This window comes from Myiozetetes cayanensis, unplaced genomic scaffold (assembly GCF_022539395.1).
Source record: "Myiozetetes cayanensis isolate MyiCay16 unplaced genomic scaffold, myiCay2020 scf26, whole genome shotgun sequence".
NCBI classification, from domain to species: Eukaryota; Metazoa; Chordata; class Aves; order Passeriformes; family Tyrannidae; genus Myiozetetes; species Myiozetetes cayanensis.
The window spans coordinates 4,671,281-4,696,072 of record NW_026087477.1 but is presented as its reverse complement, the minus strand read 5'-3'; the positions used below and the strand labels follow the sequence as shown (position 1 = coordinate 4,696,072).

The window sequence follows — 24,792 nt, the reverse complement described above, 5'->3', positions numbered from 1 at the left end:
CTTGCTGTTGCTGAAGTCAGTGGGCATTTGGGCTCTCAGGCAGTTAATTGACTGCTTTGTTCATTTGGTCAGGCCAGAAACACGAGGAAGGGGCTTGGCAGAGACAAGCAGGTCCTGAGAGGGTGAGACGGAGCTCGAGTCAAGCTTCAGAGTTACAAAATGATGGGTTTTTCCTTTTTAATGCTTCCATGTGTTTACAAAAACGGTGCTATCTCAGCTGGGTAACAAGTGCAAGTGTTCTTTGCTTTCCTATTTGCAGAACAAACTTAATCCTCTTACGGGAGTGTCGTTCTGTCATCGTTGCCTTCCTGCGATGGCTTCACCCTAAGGGGGGGGTGGATGGATTGGATTTTAGGATAAAATCCTTCCCTGGGAGAGTGAGGAGGCCCTGGCACAGGTTGCCCAGAGAAGCTGTGGCTGCCCCATCCCTGGGAGTGTCCAAGGCCAGCTTGGAGCAATCTGGGATAGTGGGAGGTGCCCCTGGGATGGACCTGGGTGAGCTTTAAGGTCCCTTCCATCCTGTACCATTCCAGCCTTCTGTGATTCCACAGCACTTAAATACTGTCCCCTGTTTTATTTGAGTGTTCCCACCGAGAGGATTCCTGTGGCAGCAGTTGGTGCTTTGGGTGTTCTCTCATCCCTGGGTTTTTCGGGAGGTGCTTCCCAGGATCTGCAGCTCCTCAAGGCCGGAGAACCACGCGATGGACCCATCCTTGGCCTCCCTTCCCGAGGGAACAGCTTTATCCCTCACTTCAAGCTTCCCAGGTACGTGTGTGTGGGCTGGGGCAAAAGGGGGAAGAGAAGAATCCTTGGAAAAAACCACGGAAAAGCGTGTTTGCCCTCACTTTTAAGGTCAAACTTGCAAAAATGAATGTAAGCTGGGTGTCCACTCCTGTGGCTTTGCAAAGGAGGGACACACAAAGCCCTTCTGCAATGTGTTGAATGCACACACAGTTGCCTGCCACGAAGCCAAACTAGCCTGGGATTCCCATCCCTGCTCCCTGGCACGGGGGGGAGGAGGAGCCGGGAAAGGATCTGGAGAGCCTTTGGGTTCTTTTTATAGCAACGTAAATAATTGTTTTTCATCAAGCCGGCCAGGAATATTCCGGCCCGTCTAAATTTAGCAGGGACTAAAATATTTGTGGGCAGTCAAAGGTTTGGGATAAAATAAATTGGGGTTGACCCCCTGTGAAGGGCGGAGCCTCTCTCTGTTCTTCTGGCAGTAAATGGGGTCTGATCCTTTTGATTGGGGAGGGTCTTCCCACGTGATGGGAGAAAACACTTCCCAGGATGCCCCACGTGGAGAGCAAGTGGCCTGGGCTCCTCTTTTCCTCGGGAATGAGCAAAGCCAGATAAAGGTTTGACGGCGCTGGGAGCCGTTTATGGGTCTCAGAGCAGCAATAAACGTTCAGGGGGCGAAGCTGATTTGGTAGGTTTGGAAATGCCCTGGAGCAGGTGGGGAGCAGTCAAAGCTGTGTCTCCCCCCCCCAGGCACTTCTGTCAGGGCTGGGATAACAACTCCTGTCTTCTCTGATGTTTTATGGGCCTGAAATGGGGCTTAAAAGCAGAAAGGAAGCCCTGGAAGTCTTGGCAGGGTGCGGAGCAGCTCGAGATCGGGAGTGTCTGCATCCCATTAATGGTGTCACTGACCCTTTTCCAGAGGGTCTGTCGGCTCCCAATCCCACTGTCACTTCTCCCTATCCTAGAACCCGGCTAATTCACCCAGACACGGCCCAGCTCTTGTGCTGCAGCCCTGGAAGCCGTAACAGCAGTGGAAAACTTCCCTGCCTTGGGTTCCCGCGGAGCGAAGACGCTCCCAGCAGCTCCCAGGGCTGATTGAAAACTGCTGCTGTGGAAAACAGGGCTGTGAGGGGACCTCGAGAAGCCACATCAAACCCTGCCAGGCATTCCCACTTCCACGTCTCTGATAAGGTCTGGAGTTGCTGAAACTCCGCAAACTTTTCGGGACATCCATCAGGGGAGGATTATTGGAGCCAGACTGCTGTCAGGATAAATAAAACATGTTCCCCAGCGCAGCTCTAATTATGATTTTTAGCCAGTTGTGTAATGTGCAGAACTTTATTTACAATAAATCTTCCAGTTGCTCGCAGAAGTGAATGGGATTTCATCACTTGTGGCTGGAGGAGCAGGAAAAGTGGATGTGGCTGGATAAATTCACAGCCTGGGCGTGTTGGCACGTCAGGAGACGGAGGGAGCAGAGCTGGCTGGTCTTGCCTTCCAAGGAGGGCTCAGCTCTCCTGAATTTCACCTGAGATCGTAGAAATATCACACAAACACCTCCCCTCTGAGGGTTTTTTTTTAACCAGAGCTGCTGCTTCAGCTGGGCAACCTCAGAGCAGCCTCAGGCTGTAAGACAAAGGCTGAGGATGAAGTAGAGGGTGTCCCCATCCCTGGAAGTGTCCAAGGCCAGGTTGGAGCAACCTGGGATAGTGGGAGGTGTCCCTGTCCGTGGCAGGGGGTGGCACTGGATGAGCTTTGAGTTCCCTTCCCACCCAAACCATCCTGGGATTCCATGAAAGCAGAAAAGCTGTCGGAGCAAAAGTTTCCAGAAGGTTTTCTAAGCTGTAGAGAGAGAAATTAAAGCTCCTTGGCTCGGCCCCTGAGGCTTTGCAGTTGCTGTTTCACACCCAGGCCCCTGTAATTAGCTAGAACTGGTTTACATGGCTTCTTAAAAAATGAAAATCTTTACTTTTTTGGTTGTTTGTGCAGGCTGCTGGCCAGGCTGTGCTGGCTGCCCCAAGCCCGAGCTGGAGCAGGGCCTTGGGAGCCACTGGAGCTGCAGCAGGGCAGAATTTACCCCTTGCTCCAGTTAACCCTGGAGCAGCCAGGGCAGAATTTATGCCTTGGTGTCCTTGATGGCTGCCAGTCACAGTGCTTGGAAAAACGAGCCAAGGGGTGTTTTATACACGTGGTTATCTGATGTTTTGCACTCAGGCTGCTGATCTGGGGCTGCAAAGTTGGCAATGATGGGCTTTAAATTCAGCCCCCTGCCGTGGCCCGGGGTCCTGACCCTCCTCACAGGGTGCAGATTCACCCCCTGGCAGCCTCAGTGCTGGCATTCAGCGCTGCTGGTGCCTCCAGGACAGCGGTTTGCAGCTGGATTTGGAAGGAATGTTTGGATTTCACCCAGGTTTGGGAGAGGGAGGAGTTTTACCCCGAGGTGCCCTGGGGCTGTGTAATTTTTCACGCTCTGGGAAAGGGTTTGAAGGTGAGGAAGAAGTTCCTGCTGCCAGAAGTGTGTGCTTGGTGTTCCCTGGGTGGGGGACAGAGGAGCTGTGGCTGCCCCATCCCTGGAAGTGTCGGGGCCCAGCTTGGATGAAAGGAGCACCTGGTGGAGTGGGAGGTGTCCCTGCCCCTGGCACTGGGTGATCTTTCAGGTCCTGCCAACCCAAACCCGGGTTTGGGGATTTTTTGGGTTCTGGGATTCCATGATTTCCATGCTCTTTCCCTGTTTTTGTGGTATTGTTAACCTAGAAATGCTGTCCCATGAGCGACCATCAAAGCTGACCCCGGGCCAGCTCTCCAGCAGGGGAGAACCTCCCCTTTCCACAGGCAAAAACAAGTTGTTCCCTTCCTTCCGAGGCTTTTCCAGGACAGCAATTAGAGCCCCTGTGGGTGACTCTGGCTCTGCCGCTCTCCAAGAGGCCCCTGCAGAGCCTGGAGGTTTGCTGGCAGCAAAGCTTTGCCCCCCCATCTCCCCACCGAGGTGTAACCCCTTGTTTGTGTGGGGTGGGAAATTCAGGGGGTGCCTCAATGTGTTCAGATGGTCATCAGGATTTCAGGCAGGAATTACCTGGAACTGCAGAAAAAAACCCCGACCCACCCCGAGTTCTCCCATTTATTTCCTGTTAAAACCTTGTTAATAATCGGGCTTTGAGCTTGTCCTAAACCCCTGTCCTAAGGCCTGGCCACAGCAGAGCTTGGCTTTGCTCTGGGACGTGAACCAGGGGAGTGTCCCAGAATCCTGGAATGCTCTGGGTTGGGAGGGACCATAAAGGTGCTCTCTTGCCCTGTGGAACTTCAGGATTCCCAGGGAATGGTAAAGGGAGGGATGAGAAGGGAGCAGAACCAGCCCTGTGTGTGAGTGGGTTTGCCTGGGCTGGTGGTGGGTTTGGAGCAGGGATGGAGGTTCAGGTGCTTTTATTTTTGGAACAAGGAGGCCTGAAATGAGAGAAAATCATCCCAAATTCCAAGGGGAACAGGAGGGTGTTTCCCTGCTGGAACTGGGGGGGGCTCTGTGGACTTCAGAGGATATTCCTGCCCGAGGATAAAGGGAACGTGGAGTGGGAAGTGCGAGAGATCAAAACCTCCCTGTCTGCAGGCAAAGAGGAAAAAAAAATATATAAACTGTTCAGCTCTTTTGTGGATCCCTGTGCTGTCTGCTTGGTGTGAGCCCTTCAGCCTCACACCTTCCCCTCAGACCTCGGGGGGAAACACGGCAGAGCCAGATCCCCTCTGCCAGGGCCGTTCCCAGCGAGCTGGAGGACGAAAAACAAGGGATGAGTAACCACAGGCTTCTCCTTTCCAGCCTCCTGCCCCGGCCCAGCAGCCACAGGTTGCTCAGGGAGGAGGTTTTTGGCAGCAAAAGCAGCTGTGGATGGACCATCCCGGGGCCTCTGGTGGCTCTTGGTTTGCTCCGGAGTCTCCACTCCAAGAAACTCTTCCCTAACACGTCTGGAAGGCTGGGGAGAGGATCTTGGGAGGGGTTTTGGGGGGGTTGGAGGAGGTTTTGGGGTGTTGGAGGGGTCTGAGGGGTGTTGAAGGGAGTTTTAGGGGGGTCATGGGGAGTTTGGGGGGGGCTTTAGGAGGGGTTTAAGGGGATTTGGGGTTATTTGGGAGGAGAAGGGGGAGGTTTGGGGGGGCTCAGAGAGCCCAGCAGGTTTTCCAAGGCACGGCATTATCTCCTCCCGGGGTGTGTGGGGGATGAAGGGGCAAAGCTGGCACTGCAACCTCCCTGCCAGTGCCTTCATCATGCCCTGGGGGTTTATTTTACATCCTCTGCAGGGCCCCCCCTCCAGATCCACCCCCAGCCCCCAAAACTGGAGCTCAGGAGGGGCTGAGGAATTCCAGCACCACCAGGGCCCTTGTGGAGAAGTTTGGGGTAAAAGGGGGAGTTCCAGGAGGGAAGCAGGGTGGGGGTCAGGCTGGAATTCGAGCTGATAAAGCTGCAGGAGGCAAACAAGGAGAACTGGGAGTTTCTGGAGGGAGGAAGCCTCAATTCCCCTTCTCCTCCCCCAGCCCTCACCCCCCTGGCCATCTGCATTCCTTCCCTGGAACCAGGAGAGGGGATTTCACTCTGCTCCCACCTCAGCACATCCAGGAGGGGGAAAATTTATCAAGTTCCATCGTAGGCACTTAATCTGGTGGTGCTGTGGAAGAGGCAGAGTGGCAGCTGGGCCTGGATATCGCCAGGATGGGAGGAAATCCAGGAGAACTCAACCCCTTATTTATCATTGTCTCGCCCCTGGAGCAGGAACAATGTGGAGAGTCGGTATCTGGGTGTTAAATCTTGGTGATTTATGTGCTTTTAGCCCGCCAGGCCGATCGTGCAGGTCATGTGCACGCAGCCAGAGGGGGTTTCTAGGGATGGACCTGCCCGGGTGTTTATTCCCGGTGAAAAATGCAAGAAGTGGTTGGATTAACATCTGTCAGGGGGGAGGGAGGGGGGGCTGAGCCTGCCAGGGATGGTGTCAGACCCGGCTCTGCTTCCCCTGATGGTATCTCAGCCCCTGTTGTAAACTCTGAAGTGCAGGTTGGCAGCTGGAATTCTCCTGGTCCTGGAGCGAGGATTCCACGGTGCATCCCAGCCCTGGAGTGGTGGATAATTACAACAGGGGTGGAGAATGCTTAGAAATGTGCAATTAATTCAGTTGAACTGACTGAACCAAGGCCATGAAGGTGAGAGTGGAAGGGAGAGCAGGGGGCCAATTTCTCTGGTAGGATAATTCAGCCCTGATGGGATTTGGGGACTGGAACAGGGACTTGGGGACTGGAATAGGGACTTGGGGACTGCCACATGCACCTTTCAGGGGCAGAGCTGCACTGAAAAAGCCAAGTGTGCACTTTCTCTCTGTTAAAAAGAACGGGGATGAGGACGGGGAGAGGAACAGGAATGGGGACAGGGATGGAGATGGGGACAGGGACTGGGATCAGGACCAAGACAAGGATAGGGATCAGGACTGGCACAGGGACAGTGACAGGGACTGGGATCAGGATCAGGACAGGGATTGGGACAGGGGTCAGGAGAGGGATCAGGACTGGCACAGGGACAGGGACAGGGACAGGACAGGGATCGGGACAGTGCCAGGGGATCAGGACACGGATCAGGACAGACAGTGACAGGGATGAGAACTGGGATCGGGACATGGATGGGGACAGCGCCAGGGACCAGGACAGGGATCGGGACACGGATGGGGTCAGTGCCAAGGACCGGGACATGGATCGGGACATGGTTGGGGACAGTGCCAAGGACTGGGACACGGATGGGGACATGGATGGGGTCAGTGCCAGGGACCGGGACACGGATCGGGACATGGATGGGGACAGTGCCAAGGACTGGGACACGGATGGGGACATGGATGGGGACATGGATCGGTAGATGGATGGGGACAGTGCCAGGGACCAGGACACTGACGGTGACACTGACGGTGCCAGGGACGGTGACACTGACGGTGACAGTCCCTGTTACCGTTCCCATGTCCCGTGTCCCGCTCCCCCTCACGCAGTCCCCTCCCCTCCCTCGCCCCCCCCCCGCGCACGCGCCCCCGCCCCCTCACCGCCCCCTCCCGCCCCGCCTCCGCCGCCGCGCACTGCTGCGCCCGCCCCCGCTTTCCTTCCCCCGGCCCGCTCCCGCCTTTCCCCGCGCGGCGCAGGCGCATGCGCGCCGCCCCCTCGGCCGGCGGGGAGGGGGATGCGGACAGGGAAGATGGCGGCCTCAGAACAACCCGCGGAAATTCAGCGAGAAGATCGCGCTGCACAACCAGAAGCAGGCGGAGGAGACGGCGGCCTTCGAGGAGGTCATGAAGGACCTGAGCCTGACCCGCGCGCACCGGGTGAGGCTGCGGCGCGGGCCGCCCCGGTTGAGGCGGGAGAGGGCGGGCGGGCGTTGGGGAGGGGGTTTGTGAGGGCGGCGTCCCCACCACCCCCTCCTCACGGGAGCCCCCGGGCCGGGGGCAGCGGCGGCGGGCGGGGCGGGCAGCGCCCCTGGCGGGCGGGCAGCGCCCGGGAGGGGGCTGAGGGGGCCGCCCCCTCACGGTAACAACCCCCTTCCCCAAACCCCCCGCCTCGGCCTCCTCCATCCCGGCTCGGCCGCGCCGGGCCCGCCCGCAGCATCCTCCGGAGCCCGGCACCTGCCGCGGGGGGAGGCGCTCCGGTGTCTCTTTCCCCCCCAGGCCGGAGGGTCGCGGCATCGCGGAGCGGGCCCCGCTGTGCCGGGCCGGGTTGGGCCAGGCTGGGCTGGGCTGCGGCGGGGGGACCCTGCCAGGGGGATGAGGCGGTGTGTGTGTGGGGGGGGTCCCGCTTCCCGGGAATGCCGGTTTCATCCCCTCAGGACAGGCCCAGGGCTGAGGAGGGTCCCGGTGTGCCACCTCGGGACAGGCCCCGGCTGTGAGGGGGGAGCTCCGTTCCTTCCCCGCGGGCTGAGGGGGGTCCCGGGGCCGGGCAGGTGTCCTGGTGCCTGCGCTGCAGGCCACGGTGGGCTCCGCGTTCCTCCCCGGGCTGATGTGGGGGGGTCCCAGCCCTGCACCCCCCGTCCTCGGAGCATCCCCCAGCCGCTCGTTGCACATCACGGAGCCCCCCCCGGGCGCCTGGGGCTGCCGGGGCTCGGTGCCGCCCGCGTTGCTCCCCCTTCCACTCGGGGTTGTCGTAGGTGCAAATCGCTGCACTTCCAAAACCCTCCCTCGGCTGGCTTGTGATGTCTCCGCAAAAGCCCATCAGCAGCAGCAGTTCCCGGCGTAACGAATGCGCCTTCCCCGGGGCACAGGACGCCTCTTCTGGTGCGGATTTCTGGGATGTCGGGGCCCTTCTGTGCCCGCTCTTGCTCGTGTCAACGTTTCTGGCTTTTAACCGTTCCTAAAGGAAATTCAGGAGCCTGCTTGGCGGCTGAAGCTTTGCAGGGACGCAAAAAAACGCGGCTGGTTTTGTGGTAGAATGTTTTCCTTTTATTCCTCCGTGTCGAGAGAGGGTAAATATTTGTTCTGAATCGGTTCTGCTGCTGGTTGGGTGCGAAGGAGAAGCACCTGCCCCTGTCAGCTCCTGCCTGGGAAGGTGTGAGGCCGCAGCTCAGGCTCTCCTGGATGTTGGTCTTTCCCAGAGGATGCTCTTGGAGTTCCTGTTGGAGTTGGTTGGGAGCAGAGTGAGGATCATTTGGAGATGTTTGTTTGCAGTGCCTGGAGTCGTCCTGTTTCTCCCAGCTCTGCACACCTGCCTGGCTCAGCATCCCGGGATTTCACCTTTGGTGGTCAGTCCTTGCTGTTCCTCAGGGAGTTCTGGGCTGTCCTTCAGTTCACTCACACATTTAGCATTCACCTTCTGCAGGATAACTCAGAATCCCGGTTCAGTTGCTCCCAAATCCGGGTGCTCCTGACCCGGGTTTTGCACATGGAAACCCGTCGTGCTTTCAAGAACCTGGTTTTGAGGAGAGGACCCAAGATGAATAACTTTTCTGAGGATTCTGGGTACTGAAGTGATGGAAACACTGACCAAAAGAGCTGAGTAAAATGTCTTCTTTGTAGGCTTTCTCTTCTAAATTCCATGATTTCATCTGGGTTTAAAATGCAGCCTAAAAGCAGAGAGGGGTTAAGCACAACTTTGCTGTTTGCTCTCATTTCCATTTGGCAACCAGCGCTTTGCTGTCAGTGTGAAAACGCCTTACTCAGTTGGTGGAAGTGGCCCAAAATCTCTGCTGCCTTTTCATTATTAGTAATTGTCTTTTTGCAGTGTTTACCATCTCGTCTGGTTTATTGTTGGTTACTGGTGGGAGCAGAGGCAGAAATTTACTGTTCCTCCATCTCTTGTGCCTGCACACGCTGTTTCTGAGCTTCCTCTCTGTCATGGTCATCTTCCCCCTGTTTCTGCTCTTGATTCCGTGTGGGATTTGTAAGCTGTGATCCACCTCCCCTGCCCAGGACAAACCTGAGCGAGGTATTAACTCCTCCTTTATTGCCCTCGCCGCTCGCTGAGGGGGCCAAAATAACCAAGGGTTCCTTTGAGAAACAAACAGCTCCAGTTTCCAAAGGCTGCCCCTGCTCTCTGGAGCACCCAAGTCGTGTTTTTCAGCTGGCACAGTGGATTTTTGGCATTTCAGCTTCCCTGGGAGGCGCAGACCTTGCGCAGAGCGCGGAGGTGGGTGGTCGATGGAAGCTCTGGAGCTGCTTAATTGTCTTGTGAGTGGGACCTTGGTGTTTATAATCCAGAGCTTTCTGCCAGTCCCATAGTAACAAAGTGGGTGAGGAGAGGAGAGGAGAGGGGGAGTGATTTCTTTTATTTTTTGTTTTTCATTACGTGACACTGACTCCTGGATTTTGTTTGTGCTTCTGCTCCTTGCTTTTTTAATTTTTTTTTATTTTTTAAATTTTTTTTTATGTGAAGCTTGGAATTTCAGGACTGATTTCTGGGCTTGTTTACTCTCAGTTCCTGGTGTAGCTCAGCCCCAGCGGTGCTTGATGCATCTATTTACTCACACAGGGCTGCTGCTGCCCTTTAAAATCGTAATTAACAAAACATTAACGTGCAACTAACGAAGAGAGCGCTTGAGCTCTTCCATACGTGGCTCTTGAAATGCTAAAAAACCGTAAGATTTTTAAAGGCATTTTGTGAACTGCATTTTAAGGGTGGTTCTTGTTCACCTGGTGATTTTTCACAGCTTTCCAGGATTGGTTTGGTTTTTTTTTTAAATTCATAGTTAAAGTCACTTAATTTTGAGGCCTTTCAGTGGCAGCTGTGTTTGAGCTCCCTCTGATGGGCCTTGCAGTCTTACCTTGGAAGAAAAAATGACCCCTCTCACCCCCCCCCCAAACTCCAAAAAGCTGCCCAGTGGGTGCTGTCTCCCAACCCCACCTGCCCTGGAACGAAAACAGGGAATTAAAATCCAATTAATGGTGATGTTTCCAAACACAGTGAAGAAATGTTTGCTTGTGTGTCTTCAGGTGTTATCAAAAGTTGCACGTGGCTGAGTTTTCTGTGAGTTCTTGGAACCTACGTGAGGGTAAAAAGTCGGTGTTTGTATTTCAAACCTGGGCAGTTTTAATAAAATCCCCTGTTTTAGCTGGATTTTCCCAAGTGGGGTGTGTTGTAGTGGCAAATGTGGCCATTTGACCGAGGAGGAATTAAATAAAAACGTAGTCAAACGCTGCAGTTTTGTGTTTGTGTGTGTGTGTAAAACACACATGCGTCCCCCTGCAGTGAAATTTATACTTACAGATGAGACAGTTACTCATTTACTTGTTCCTGCTGGCTGGGGAAGAGATCAGAATATCTCTTTGTACATCCCCAGTTCATCCTTAGATGTAGATAATATGCAAAACAGTATTTAACAGCTTAGTTAAATCAGGAATGCTAATCTGCTTTTAAAAATGAGAAACACTAATGATGATGATGATACAGAGCCACGGTGGTTCCCAGTGTCTCCAGCAGGGTTTTTATTAAATAATTTGATAAAAAAAAGAAATTCCTGGCGACCCAATGGTGGTTTTGAATGTCTGAGGGATATTAAAGAAATGCATCAAAATCAGGGCTGAGCCCTCCTAGCACGGGGGTCGATGCTTGCAGTTGGAAGTTCAAGTTAAGAGTGAGTTTCTCTCAAATCAGAAATGGTGATTTCTCAAGCTCCAGGTGGTGGTTTTTAACTTGCCCAGGTGCAGGGTTTGGATCCTGAGTCTGCACGTTTCCAAACCACGAGATAGGTGGGTTAGGCTTTATCTGTGACCACCTCCTGATGGCTCTGGTGAATCCCAGAATCCCAGAGGTTGGAAAAGCCCTCCAGGGTCACAGAGTCCCCCTGTGCCCCATCCCCACCTTGTCCCCCAGCCCCGAGCTCTGAGTGCCACGGCCAGGCCTTCCTTGGGCACCTCCAGGGCTGGGGACTCCAAACCTCCCTGACCACCCCTTCCTGATTTTCACGCCTGGACCTCCCCTGGCACAATTTGAGGCTGTTCCCTCCTGTCCTGTGTTGCCATCCCATCGACAACAAAAACCCAGAACCAAACCGGTTGTTTCCGAACCACCAAAGACGCTCCACGTGCCACTGCCTTGGGCATCACCAGACACCGGCTGGGTGAGAGCAACACCCGAGGTGCTGGAGCTGGAACGTGCAGGGTGTTGATTCTTTGAAAGAAGGGCTGCAGCTCAGGCAGGGGAAGGCAGAGGTGAGGGACCCACGGGCACAAAGGATCCCTGTTCTTGTGCAAGCCCGGGCCGGGCTGAGCTGTCCAAGGTAAACACGGAGCCAGCTCTGATCTGCCGTGCTGGGGAGCTCACACACACTTGAGAGAGCAGGGCAAGGTTTCTGCTGGGAAACCCAGGCAGGTTTCGTTGGGGTTTGTTTATTTATTAATTTATTTTTTAAGGAGACAATGCCTTTTTTTGTGATTATCCCATCCCTCCCACGCGCTGCAGCTGCTGCAGCTCTGGACAAAGTCTCGCTCTGTGCAGTGGCCAAATCCGTCGCTTTTAATGATGTAGCAAAGCCGAGAGGGGTCTGTAGGCACGTGAAAGTGGTTGTACAAGTGCTCTGTCTCCCTGTTCCCTTGGAATTCTCGGGGTGGACATGTGGAACTCTGCTCCGGGTGCTGCCTCTCGGTTTTCTTCAGCGCCGGCACTGGAGTGTGGAGCAATTTGCATTTATAGAAGGCACTCATTTAGTTAGAAAAGGCGTTCTCGAGGTGAGGTACAGTCAGTTCTTCCAGCCCTTTGGGGGTGGTTTGGGGTTTTCCCTCGAAACAGGCTGTTCCTGCAGAGCTGAGCTGGGGCTCTGGTCACCACCCTGACAGGCTTTTGGTCTGGGTGCTGACTTGTTGGGTTTCCAGTCACCAACTGAATTCTGCACATCGATGTCTTTGAGTCCCAGAGCTCCTGTGGAAGTTCCAGACGTGCCAAACCCAGCAGTGAACAGGATGCTGGTGCTGTGTTTGGATCTGAATTCCAGGCTGGTACCAGCAGGGCAGAGGTGAACGAGCCATCTGTGCGTGAGGAAAGTGTCCCACCACAAAAGGGTGCACCGGGAGTTGCTCCTCAAGTAGTTTCCAAGAGTATCTGGTATTGGAAAAGGATTTTCCCAGCAGTGTGGCCTGGGGGGCAAACTATCTTCAGGAGCTGTTCTTCACAGCTCCAAAAAACCCAGAGGGGGAAACCCCCCAGGCCTGGAAAGCCCAGAACGTGACTGTGTGAGGGCAAACCATTTTTAGCTGCAGTTTGGTTTCTCAGTCACGGGACTTCTTATTTAAATTTTTTCATCCCATAAACTGCATTTCTGTTCTTCTCACCGCCCTGCATCACCTGTGCTGGCCTGGAAACAAAGCTTGTTGCAGTGTGCTGTTCACCCACCCGCTGCTTCCTGTGCTAACTGTTCCTGGTTTTATAATCAATTTATCAGTGTCATCGATTTTGATTAGAAAGCCTCGACTGCACTTCAGGAATGTTGAGGCCCCAGCTCTGCTGAGGCAGCAGCACAGGGCACGTTCCAGTGGGAGCTTTCCCTCCTGGGCCACAGGCTGGGGACAGCAGGGATATTGAACCAGACTGGTGGGTTGGGGTGTTTTGAGGTGACTTCAACCCTGGAAACTTCCTGCTCGGGGGAGATGTGTGAGTTTTCCATGAGAAATTCCTCTCTGTGAGGATGGGGAGGATCTGGCACAGGTTGGGCAGAGGAGCTGTGGCTGCCCCATCCCTGGAAGTGTCCAAGGCCAGGTTGGAGCACCCTGGGATAGTGGGAGGTGTCCCTGCCCATGGCAGGGGGTGGCACTGGGTTATCATTAAGATCCCTTCCAACCCAAACCCTCCTCTGACCGTGTGAACTCCAGGCTGGAGCTGGGCTTGTGAGCCTTTATTAACTCATCAGCCCCTGTTTACCAACCAGGGATGTTTGGGCCACTTATAAATCAAAAGTTGTAACCCAGTGCTGGTAAGAGCCTTGTTTTGCAAATTATTTCTCGGGAACTGAAAATTCTCTCCCCTTGTACCAGAACAATCCTCTGCAATAAAACAACAACAACACACACACACCCCCACCAGAAGCGGGTCTTAAATAATGAAGTGGAGGAGGATGAAGTGATGCAGCTTCAGGCTGCAGTAATAATCCTACAGCACTTTGCAGCCCTTGTCTTAAAAATCTGTGTTTTACAGGCAGATTTTCTCCGAGTGTGCTTTGCTTTCTTGCCTGGTCTCTCACTTTTCCTGATGACTGGGGAAGTCTCCTCGGTGATATCCCTGCTGGGCTCCTCGCTGGGGCTTTCTGCTGTGGTTTAACTCACACTACGATGTGTTAACGGCAGATGCAGCTCTGTCAGATGAATTTGCAATTAGTTTTGATACCCAGCTATTACTATTTATGTGAATATTATTTTCCTTGGACGGCCCCGGTCTCGGAGGGGAGGGAGTTTGAGTTGATATCCCGAAATATATGAATTTCCAGGCAGATGGTGATAGCTCTCAGCTCAGACAGTGGATTGGTGACACGCTGGGGCCTCTTCAGCCCCGCTGCAGAAGCAGCAGCACGTGAAGCTGTGCAGGAGATTTTTTTTTCCAGCTCTGGAGCCTTGAAGTGATATTTCAACATCCATAAGCTGGATTAAAGGAATAAAAAAACCTCGGCGGGAGAAGGGAAGGCAGGGATTGTTCCACAGACTGACTTCTCACCTCTTTATTCCTGGCAGAGTCTCAGTGTAGGTTGTGCTCCTGGCCACTGGTTGGGGTGGTGTTACTGGGTTTGTACCTGCAGTGGACCAGGACTGTCCTGTTCCCCTCCACTGGTGAGGGAAGAGGGGCATATAACATCTTATTTAATATTTATTTAGGATCTTAAAGCTTGCACAGGTTTGCACCGGGGCAGCTCCGATTCAAATGTCTTATTGACCTTCTGCTTGTAATTAGATTTTCCTGCGGTGCAGGGAGAGATGATTGTGCCGAACGAGCCTCCTGCATTCGAAGAATTTGGGCTCTAATGGCAGATATTTTTGATACCTGGAGGATTGTCTGATGCCTCATCTTCAAAGCTTCAGTTTCCTGGAGCTCGTGGCCACTCTCAGTGCGGATTCAGGTGCTCCCCGATGGCTGATAAACCCCAAAGAGAGCAAAACATGCCCTGCTCGGCTCCCAATTTACCAAACTTGTAGGGTTACATAACTGAATTTTCATTCTTTAGCTAAAAATAAAAAATGGAACATAAAAGCTATTTTTATCTTGCTTAATGAGGGCATCTCTGCTTTTATTTGAGCTTTTCTGAGGCATTTCAATAGGAGGGATGGGGAGGGTTTAGGAACTTTGTATGGAAGCTGGACGTGGGTTTTCCATCAGCCGGCAGACAGAGGCACTGCCCGCTCAAAATGACTGTTCCCTTTAGAGCCACGTTGTTGGCTCATGATGATCATCAAAACAAACAGGTTTTTGGGGGTGTCAGGCTCCACCTAAACACAGCAAAAAAGAATCCTTTGCCTCCGAGCTCCCGAACAATGACCCAGCTCCAAGAGCGGGTCCCCCGTGCCGGGTGGCACCGAATTCTCAGCGGCACCCCCAGCTCCCCGGGCTGAAACCCTGCAGAAAAGCAAGGGTGGCACTTGCTGAGCTGCCACGGGCTGGGGTTTGTTTTTGAAAGCAGTGAAATCAGGTTTGGTGCCTGTTGTAGCTTTGCTTGGCTCCCTGCCCGGCGATAGAGCACAACTCGGAAGAATAGTCACTATTTTAAGGCTCCAGTTTGCTGTATCCTGTTTTTACTTGCTACTCAGTTGTGACTGTTGAGTTTTAAACAGTAAACCTTTGTTCACCAGAAATAGCAAAGTGTTTTCAAACACGGAGCCACAGCCTGTGCGTTAAATTTGGGGTCTCTATAATTATTATTTGATTTATTTATGCAGATTCTGCAAGGTGTGTTCTTGCTGATTGTTTGCCCTCAGAACCCCAGATAGTTCATTAACAGTTAATTAATTTCTGGGAGAAAGTTAAAGGCAGTATTAATGTGTGAAAGAAGAGCCACTGTTCGAAGCTCAGAACAAAACAGAAAATAAACAAACCAGAAATAAATAATAAAAAGCAACAGCAGCATTAAATTGCTGTTACCTTCTTCCTTCAGTCCTCCTCTTTCTCCAAAAAACCAAACATTCTGGTTTCCTTTGGGTTCCCAGCCACGAAAGGCTTTTGGATTGGAGTGCAGTGTGGGTTTGAGGTGGTTTGTGAACGTGAAGTGTGTGTTGGGGTGTGAGATCTTTCCACTTTCACACGAATTTTGGAGCCAGCTGGGGGAGAGGGCCGGGCCTGTGTGTGATTTTTATAACCCCGTTTCCTCACGGTTTCACGGCTGAGGCAGCTGGGGAGTCGCTCGCAGCTCCTGAAGGGGAATCTAATGGGGCCTTGGAATTTGTGGATGACTCATAACGGGACAAAACAATCCAGTTAAAGTGATTTGAGGTCTTAAATAATCTCTTCAGCAGGAAGGTGAAGAAAACATGAACTCGTGAGTAATAATTGGCTCTCGTGGAGCGCTCAGAGCGCAGCGCTCGCGGCTTGGCCACGCCTCAGATGGTTCCTGCTCGGCTTTGCTGATCAATACACATCTCAGCCCTTAAGAATGAGGTTGATTTGACTGCCCTGGGATGCTTTTTTGAGCAAAGTCTTGCTGTCTTTGCAGTTGGGACTTGCTGTGAGTCGTGTGGGGTGTCCTGGGCAGGAGTTGGACCCCGGTGGGTCCCTTCCAGCTCAGTGTTTCTCTGAGAGGTTTCTCTGGGTTGATTTGGATCAGTGATGTTGCTCCTCAGCCCTGGGGTGGGGCAGGGCTGTCTCAGCTTCTTGGGTTTGCTTTCTCTCCCGTTCTCTGCTCCGTGGGTCACCCAAGTGACCCAGGAGGAACCTGGGAGAGCGGCTGCACCTCAAAAACCATCCTTGCCTCCCGTCCTCTGCCAAAATTCCGTGGTTTCAGCCAGTCCCAAGCCAACCTTGGAAAGGGAATGCCTTCCTCAGCTGCCCAGCATCATCGTGGAGACTGGGGATAAGGACTTACTCCACCATCTCCTTCCTCCTTGTCAAAACCCTGAATATTCAGATTTGCCTCCTTTTGGAGAGGCTTTTATGCAGCTGCAGGGGCCTCTTGCAGGTGTTCCAGCCTTTGAGGGCTCGGGATTTTCCTGGTGAGCGACTGGGACTGCAGGATACAGGCCATGCTATCAGGTAACCTTTAACTAATCAGATTTATCAAGTCCCAAGTCAGCTGCCTGGCTGTCCCCTCGCCTCTGCCTGGCAGTTTGCATTACTCTTCATGATGAAAAGCCCTTCTTCAGATTCCCAGTTTGGTTTTTCACGGCACCTGGAGAGAGCTCCTGTTTCCTTCCCAGCTCTGGGAGAGGGAAGAGCAGGATTCTGCTTCCCCCTCTCTCCGTTCAGCCCCAGTGCTGAGCCCCTGTGAGCTGGGACACTCCCAGGCTGCAGCAGAATCCCTTTGCCTCTCCCCCTTGGACGTGCCACCTCCCGTTTTGGTGTTAATTCCTGAAGTTTTGGAGCAAGTTTGGGTGTTTTAACACCGTGTGCTGTGGCATCCTGGTGGAAATCAGGAGCAGGGCTGGCCTCGTGTTTGCTCTGAGGAAGGAGCTGCTTGTGGAGCGTTTCAGCGTGGCAGAAACAAAGCTGCTGCTCTTTTGTGGCTGCTGAATTCCAATGTATTACAACAGCTTCCTTCCCTAAAAAAAAAAAGAAAAAAAAAACAAAAATGCTCTTTTTTGGGCCTTTTCCTGCATTTTTGTCCTTACTGGCTGCCTTTGGCTGGCCCGAGAGTCCTGTTTGTGTCCTGAGCGGGCGATGGGATAATGGAACAAATACTTGCGAGTGACTGAGATGACAGTTGTGGTGATGGAGGAGTAAACAATGACGTAGCAGTTCTGGGCCCGGGGTCACATCCAGTTCATCCCATATGTCTGGATGGTTTTTTTGGGGTAATTTTCACTTAGTTTGTAGTAGACATTTGGCTTCCTCTCTTGGCTTGCCCTGCACTGTCCTTTGCTCTGGGACACCGAGGGGTGGGCAGAGGCAACAAGGGGGAACTTCTGCTCGCCTTGCCCGCCCTTGTGTTCAAACCTCCACTCTTCTGAAACTCCAAAAACACCACTAAAATCCAAAAAACACCACCCCCCCCCCCCAAACTGTTGCAAAACATGGTGTTACGAGCTGCTGCTGCTGCTGCTGGAATGTTTGAACTCCCAGGCGAGCCAGGCAGAGCAGCTGCTATCGCTGTGGATTATACCTTTCCTCTCAACTTCAGCCTTCATTTCCTTTACCCTCCTTCCTGGGAGGAACAGCTGTGCTTTTGGATCCTCTGCTGCTCTTGGAGCGGGGCTTGGAGCTGCAGGAAATCAGTGACTTTAGAAATCTGGCGCCGTGGCCTTTTCTTCCTGAGCGTGACAGAGGGAGAGCAGTGAGGGCTCTTCTCTCTTTATCTGGGGTTTGAAGGATTATTGCCCCCATTTCAGGGCGTTTTCTGGAGTGAAGATGAACTATTACATACAATAATATATCTATATTACATATATGTAATATGCACCTGCTTGGGTGAAAGGGAAAGTGCTGCTGTTGTTACATCTCCCAACGTTAATTTTCCGTGTCTTTAAAAGTTAAGATAAAAACCTCAAGTTGTAAATCCACCCCTTTATTCAACCATGTGCGTGGGAATTTTGATCAGTAGAACGTAAATAATGGAAGTATTTTTAATCATTGGCAGTAAATGGTCAAAACCATGATAAAACTGTAAAAACTTCTCGGCTGTCAAAGCATTATATAGATTAAAAAGTCAGGCATTCCAAAAGCCTTCATTCATCTCCTCTCTGCGAGCAGCAGGATATCTTTAATTAATTTATCACATATTCCCCCCATCCTCCAGTGAGACCCAGCCTCATTCAACACAGACATAAATGATGGGCAGGCTCTGGAATATCTTCATTTTTCCCTGTTTTCCCTGGATTGAAACTGGGGCCAGCACTGAGATTTTCTTCTCCTTTGGCTTACTGGGATTCTCTCTTATTGATTTGTGATTCCGTCCTCGCTCAATTAAATAAATGCAGGCGGTTTTCGTGGTGGTTTAATGCAGGAGCAGTTACTTTAATGTATATTAATTTTAGGAGTTGCTGGAGCAGCGAGTGCTGAGTGTTTGGTGAACTTTTGGAATATTAACAGAGAAGGGTTCATCTGAGGGGAGGGAGGAGCCAAACTCCTGGTTGTCAGAGTTGTTAATCGTTGGGCAGTTTTTGGCAACGTGAAGAATTATTTTAATTGACAGCTGAGGGGTTAATGAGGTGATGTAGTGGCTGCACTGCCACTCAATCAAAATGCAGTCATTAAGTTGATGTGAAGGTCTCTCTTTTTAATTTTTTTTTTTAAGGCTCTATTTGCCTTTTTTTCTCAGCATGAGGATGGTGAATGGGGAGAAATGTCCCTGTGAAGAGAATAATTCCAGGGGGATTCCACCAGGAACTGCCTGGTCTCGAGGGTTGGTTTGACCTGGTGTTTGATTTCACCTCGGAGGAGGAATCCAGGCGAGGGGTTTGGGGAGGCCTGGGAAGCTTCTCTTTGGTGTCACATCAAAAATTTGGGTTCTGAGCTCAATCCCAGCCCGTTTAGGAGCTCCAGGCAGCTGAATCTTCCTGCCTGGGCCAGCTCCTGCCCTGGGGGTGCTCTGGGGGAACCTCCCCGAGGAACTCCAGGCGTGTCCAAGAGGGGCACTTTGAACTGATTAGAACAACGGGATTTACCTTTAATGCAGCCTCTGAAACTTCCAGTTAATCCTTTAAACGGAATTTAATTCCCAATTAAGCTCGAATAATACTTTTCTAATTTTAATCTGCGCTGGTTTTGCTGCTTGTCAGGCCGGGGGGTGCTGAAGAGAGAGGGGCTTTTGGGCAGGGAAAAGGTAAAATCTGTGAGCAGAGCTCGGGATGGAAACTGCAAGGCAGCAAAAGAACCCTTATCACTGAAATCTGGCTTCCTGTAGTCACCAGATATCTGGGGCTCCATCAAACGGACACTCCACCCTGTCATTATGGTGGTGGGAATCCAATTTTCACCTCTTGAAAGAGGCATTTGAAAGGAGGCATTTGCAGTGGGTTGGGAGTGACTTGCAGTGTTCCTTCCACCTGAGCTCTGTCCACGAGTCTGTAAATTGGCCCAGAATCCTTCAGTGAAGAATTTCCACAAGTTGAAGCGTTGAGGTTTTTAATAAATCCTTCCTTTGCTTCCCATCTGCCTGTTTTGGGCACTTAGAAAGTCCGTAGGAAAACTGCATTTGTGTTTCTGATTTTTTTTTATTTTTATTTTTTAAATTATATAACTTGAATCTTTCCCTACAAACACATCTGTGTGTCCAGCAAACCTTAACCCAAAGGGAAAAATTGAGGTAGTTACATAAAATCTCGCATAAAGGATTTGGTTTTTAATGTTTAAATTGGATTTTAAAGGGAAAAAAAAAAAAACAAATGAGGATTTTGAGTAAGAGAAATGCTGGTGGAGGGAGAATTACGGATCTCGTCGTTTGGGAAACATTTTTCCTGAACAAGAAAGCCAAGCAAGAAATGAAGTGGTTTAACAAGCAAAAGCTGTTTCCTTACCAAAAGCTTTCTTGGGAAAGAACTGGAATATTTAGCAATATTTTCAGCTGTCAAGGAGCTGTTTTCTTGGCCACCTGGTACAGAAATGGCAGAGCTGCAATGCAGAGTCACCGAGTTCTCAGGGCCCAAGAAATTAATAAACCTGGAGAACACCAAGTGATTCCTGAGTCACCCTCCACTGTCTAAACCCACCCAGAACCCCAGTTGCACTGACTGAATCCAACCCCAGGAGGTGACAGCAGAGCCACCCCGAGGCTCCTGAACATTTGGAGTGGGGTCGGAATTTTTCTGTTCAGAAAAGGCTTTTTTTGTGTTGATTCCTTTGAAAATCAACCCCCCCCTCTCAAAACCCTCCTCCCCACCCCCCCCAGGTGTCCCACTGGAGTGACAGGAAGGGTTTGTAACATTTCAAAATGCTTTTTTTTTCTTTTTTTCCCCCAAAAAAGCTGCCCAGAAGTTTCAAAGGCTCAGGACACCCCGCTCGTGCTTGATCTGCCCAGATTGCAGGTGGCAGCTGTTGATGGGCTCCAATAAACGGCCCAGCCTGGGGGCCAGGGGAGCAGACACAGCCCCCCACCCATCCCGGTGTGCTGATGGATGAGAGCAACAAGCAGCAATCGGCTCTCCTGGTTTGGCACTGCGGTGTTTATTGCTGGATCTGCTGGGGCAGCGGGGCCGTTCCCCGGGCTCCTGTGGGTTCCCCAGCCCTCCTGTTCCCTCCTTTCCACGCTGAAATGCAGCAGAAAGACAAATGGTCCCGACCTCCCCTGTCCTGTGGGTGCTTTGAGGTGGGTACAGACCGAGGGGGAAGCCAAAATATTAAAAAAAAATATTAAAAATAATCAACCCCCCACCCTCCTCCTCCTCCCCGGGTGCCTTTCGGGGCTGCTTGAAAGGAAACCAACACCTGTTGAAACAGTTACTTCAACGTTTGGCCCCAATCCCAAACGAGCCTCTTTTTTTTTTTTAATTATTTTTTAGATCTATATTTTTTTCTTTTTTAACAACGAAAACATATGTAGGGGCCAAGGAAAAAGCACAGCTAGTTCTGATGTTGTGCTTTTTGTGCTCTGCAGCTCCGAGCTGGAGGGGCTGTGACTCATTAAGCGAGGCCAGCGCCGTGTTTCTCTTCCTTTCACGTCTTGCTGGGCTTGGATTTCCGTGGCAAATTTACACACTTAGAGCAGGGGAGGGAGGGGGAGCAGCTTTTCCTGCTCCTGAGGTGGGATGTTCCTCTGGGATGAGCTGTTTGGTGCTTCACACTGGGAATATCTTCTAGGAGTTGGGGCTGAGGGAAGGGAAAACCCCCATCAGCCGCTTAGTGCCACTTGGGCGAAGAGCTGAGGGGCTTGGAGAGCTCCTGGTCCAAGGACACGACCTTGGAAGGCTTTTCCAGCCTGTGATTCTGTGGTCCATGGAGAGGCTTCATCCCCACGAGTCATCTCGTAAGTTGGGGGTCAGTCCCTCAGCTGGAGCAGAGATTTGAACCGCCTGTGTAGCTGGAAATTGGTGGCTTCCAGGGAAAATTCTGGGAATAAAAGGGGAGTTGAGTTTTCTAGGGAGAGCTTTAACATCAGAGAAATGTGTGTGCTCAGGGTGATCTGGGTTTCTCCTCCTCTCTTCAGGCACTGTTTCAGTCTAACATTCCTCCCTGGGAGGGTTCAGGTGATGGCAAATCCTGCTTGGCCAGTGCAAAATAAAACTTTGGTGTGTTAAATCCGAGGTGCTGAGTGGCCACATCACGGACCCCAGTGAGGATTTAGTTCAAATGTTGGTGCTACTGAACAAAAAATATTGAGAGATAAGAGACCAATCATGATGAATCAGAAGTCACGGGTTCCACTGAGGAGTTTTTAGCCTTTCTGAAGGAAGTGACAATGAAAGTAAGGTGGTGTTTGAGTAGAAGAGAACCAGTGTTCTCTCTTGCACACTTCTTAGCACACCAGAATTGTCTACAGCCATGGGCAAATATCCTGGAATGTTTTCAGGGGAGAGGTGTCACTCAGGACTTGGATACCTGTAACTCAGTGAAACTTTGCAGACCATCACCCTCACTTCCATGTTCCCCTGTGCAGTGAGGAACTCTTGGTGGTTTGTTTGTCCTTTGGGGGTTTCTTTGAAAGCCTCTCTGCCTTTTCTCTGCAGATCCTGTCTCTGCCCTTTCTCCAGGGCTCTTCCTGGTGCAACAAAGCAGAGCAGAGTGGAGGAGGTTTGACATTCCCTGGGATTCACAGTTGGATTCGTGCTGTCTGTAGATGGTTTCTCAGCCATCCCAGCCGTGGTGTGGGGTTGTGACAGTTTAAACAGTTCCAATCATCTTTTCCCTCCTCCTTTTCTCTTTCAGCTACAGCTGCAGAAAACCCAGTACTTGCAACTGGGGCAGAGTCGTGGCCAGTACTACGGTGGGTCTCTGCCAAATGTGAATCAGATTGGAAACAGTGCCATGGATCTCCCCTTCCAGGTGAGCCCCGAGGGATGGGGGTGTTTTTGTTCAGTACCAAATCCCTGCTGAAATCTGGGAAGAAGCTGTAAATTCAAAGCAGAGTGGAAGCCAATCCAGGGGATGTGGAACCAGCTGGGAGATGGGGTGTGGAGGGAGCTGCTGGTGGTTGTGTGTGTGTGTTCTGTGGGGTGATCCTGGGAGAGGAGAAGGGGAATGGGACACAGAGTGGTACCAGAACAGTCACTTTTTTGGGGGCTGATTGAGGAGGAAACTTAGGGATGCCCTGGCTGTCTTTGTGACTCCAGAGGGGACACACCACAAACAGAGAATCAGCGTTCTGGGTGAATGTTTTGCTGTTTGAAGCACGTCTGGACAGGAGATGTTGTGCATGGATCCTTTTGAGGCCTCTGATTTCTATAACTAGTTGCTTTGGGGTGCTCAAAAAAAATAATTAACATTTCTGCATTAGTTTTCCTTTTTTTGAGCAGTATCAGTTACACTTCTGTCACGAGGATGTGGTGAGAAGGAAATCTTGCAGTTTGTGGTTTGCTGATGAAAGGCTGGTTAATAAGCATGGAGAAACTCTTGCTGACCTGCCTGTTGAAATAGGTGGAGGACATAGCTGAATTTGGGCAGGTTGAAAGCCTGAACCTCGTGCAGGAGGAGAAGCAAAAGCCTCTTTTAATCTGGTTGCCCTCAGGGAATGCAGTGCAGGGGTTTGGAGTGGATTGATGTCCTTGGTGTTACTCCAAAGCATCTCTCTCCAAGATTTTCCCTTCAGCTCCTTGCTAAGGAGGTTCAGAGTTCCTGTTCCCTTTAAGCACCAGTATTTCAGTATTTCTGTGCTTTCCTGGTGGTTACTGCACAGACTGTTTTACTCCTGAACTAACAAAGGGAATATCCCAAAACTCCAAAGTTTTACAGGTTGTTTTTTTTTTTTCACACACCCCCATAGAAAAAAAAAAGCCCAAAAATGGATGTTGTCACAGCTAACAAAGGTGAGAAGCAGCAACACAAACCCGTGTGTCTGTGTGAGTGGCGAGTGCTTCCCGGGCTTTTCCCGATTTCCACCTAAAACCCCGGAGTTTTTTTTAAAGTTAAAACACACCGAGGATTCCGAGGCGAAGCCCTGAGTGGTTTGTTGTGTCTGCTGGGAGCGTTGGTGTCTGAGCATCTCGGTTCTTTGATTTACAGCACAACGGAGCTCTGGCTGAAGCCTTTGGAGCAGTTCCTGTCTCTTTGGTAAACAAGCATTTAGGTTTGTGCAAATACGTATTTAGGACTGGTCCTGTTTGCCCAGGTAGATACGTATTTCAGCACAGCCCCACTGCTCTGCTATGCACAGTGTCCCTCTCTCTCTGATCAGGAGCCCTGCTCTGGCACACAAATCCAGGTGTTTTGTTTATTTTTTGGCCGTGCATCCCAGTTCGGAACGTGCATCAGAATTCCCGTCCAGGCTCCCTGGACTTACTGTCTTGTGGTGATTCCTGGGGGATGCACTTGATGCAGGCAGCCTTGGCCTGTGGGTTGAGCGAGCTCTGAGCATGTGCATGTTGAACTCCGTGGGGAATGAGTTCCCAAATCCTGCTTGGCACCAGGAGGCTCTGGAATCTCAACTGTCGTAGGTCCCACTCCTCCTTCCCCCCCCTCGTCCACCTCGCTTGGGTTTATTCCTGAAGCCTTGATCCATCTCAAAGGGACACTGGTGGAGAGCTCGGAGCTTTTTCCTTCCTGTCTGTATTTAGCTGCTTTTTTTGGTGGTTTGTGGGCTTTGGGGTCTGGTCTCGAACCCTTAAATGTTTCTCAGGGAAGTGAAGCACTTCTGCTTCTTCATTTTCCCAGTAAAATCAATGCTCAGTCTGATTTTGTTTTTGTTTTTTAATCCACTTTTTTAATTACAGTTAAATATCTCTTGCCCTGCTGGGGTGGGGATTTCAATCCAGGTGTTTGTCCTGGTGTTTGGCCCAGAGGAAGGTTTGATTGGAGGTGACATCCAGAAGTGTTTTCTGTTTCCCTGAGTCAGGGATTCACTTGGGATCTTTGCTCCTGGAAAGCCAGAGAACAAACACCATTGCCCCCAGATGCCTCACCCTATAAACTGTAGCTGGAACGTGCTCCATGTTTATTTATTCCACTGCTGCACTCAAATGAGACTTTTGTTGGGTTTTTAATAAGGAAAAGTTGTACCAAAAAAAAAAGGCAGGACACAAGAAATAACTATTTTTACGTTCAGCTCTTTGTCTCCTGTGCCCTGACTTCCCTTTGAATTCCAGGTGAGCTCCTGCATTCCCTGGGCTTTGGGCTGCCTGCTCCTTTTTTTAGCAGCGCTGTGGTGAGACCACTGACAAGGAAATTGCTTTTCCTGTTGACCTTCCAAGCACATCTTGGCAAATTCTGCTGCCTTTGGGGCTCGAAGGGCTTGTGGCAGCAGTGCAGGGAGGAGTTGGAGACCTTTTGTTGGGTTGGAATTATAAATATTCCCAGCTCTGTGTGGGGACAGAACGAGGCTGTCGTGCAGTGTTTGCAGCAGAGATTAAA

The 24,792-nt window shown here is 51.4% G+C and overlaps 1 protein-coding gene across 1 annotated transcript in view; it reads left to right on the top strand.

Annotated features, from left to right (window-relative positions):
- The first annotated feature begins 6,905 nt into the window (after positions 1-6,905).
- Positions 6,906-24,792, top strand: part of CRTC1 (CREB regulated transcription coactivator 1) — a 41,019-nt gene continuing 23,132 nt past the window's right edge. Inside the window, exons 1-3 of the mRNA XM_050320884.1 lie at positions 6,906-7,073; positions 22,156-22,272; positions 23,449-23,496. Coding sequence (XP_050176841.1) covers positions 7,041-7,073; positions 22,156-22,272; positions 23,449-23,496 — 198 coding nt within the window. The 5' untranslated portion in view covers positions 6,906-7,040. The remainder of the gene's footprint in view (positions 7,074-22,155; positions 22,273-23,448; positions 23,497-24,792) is intronic.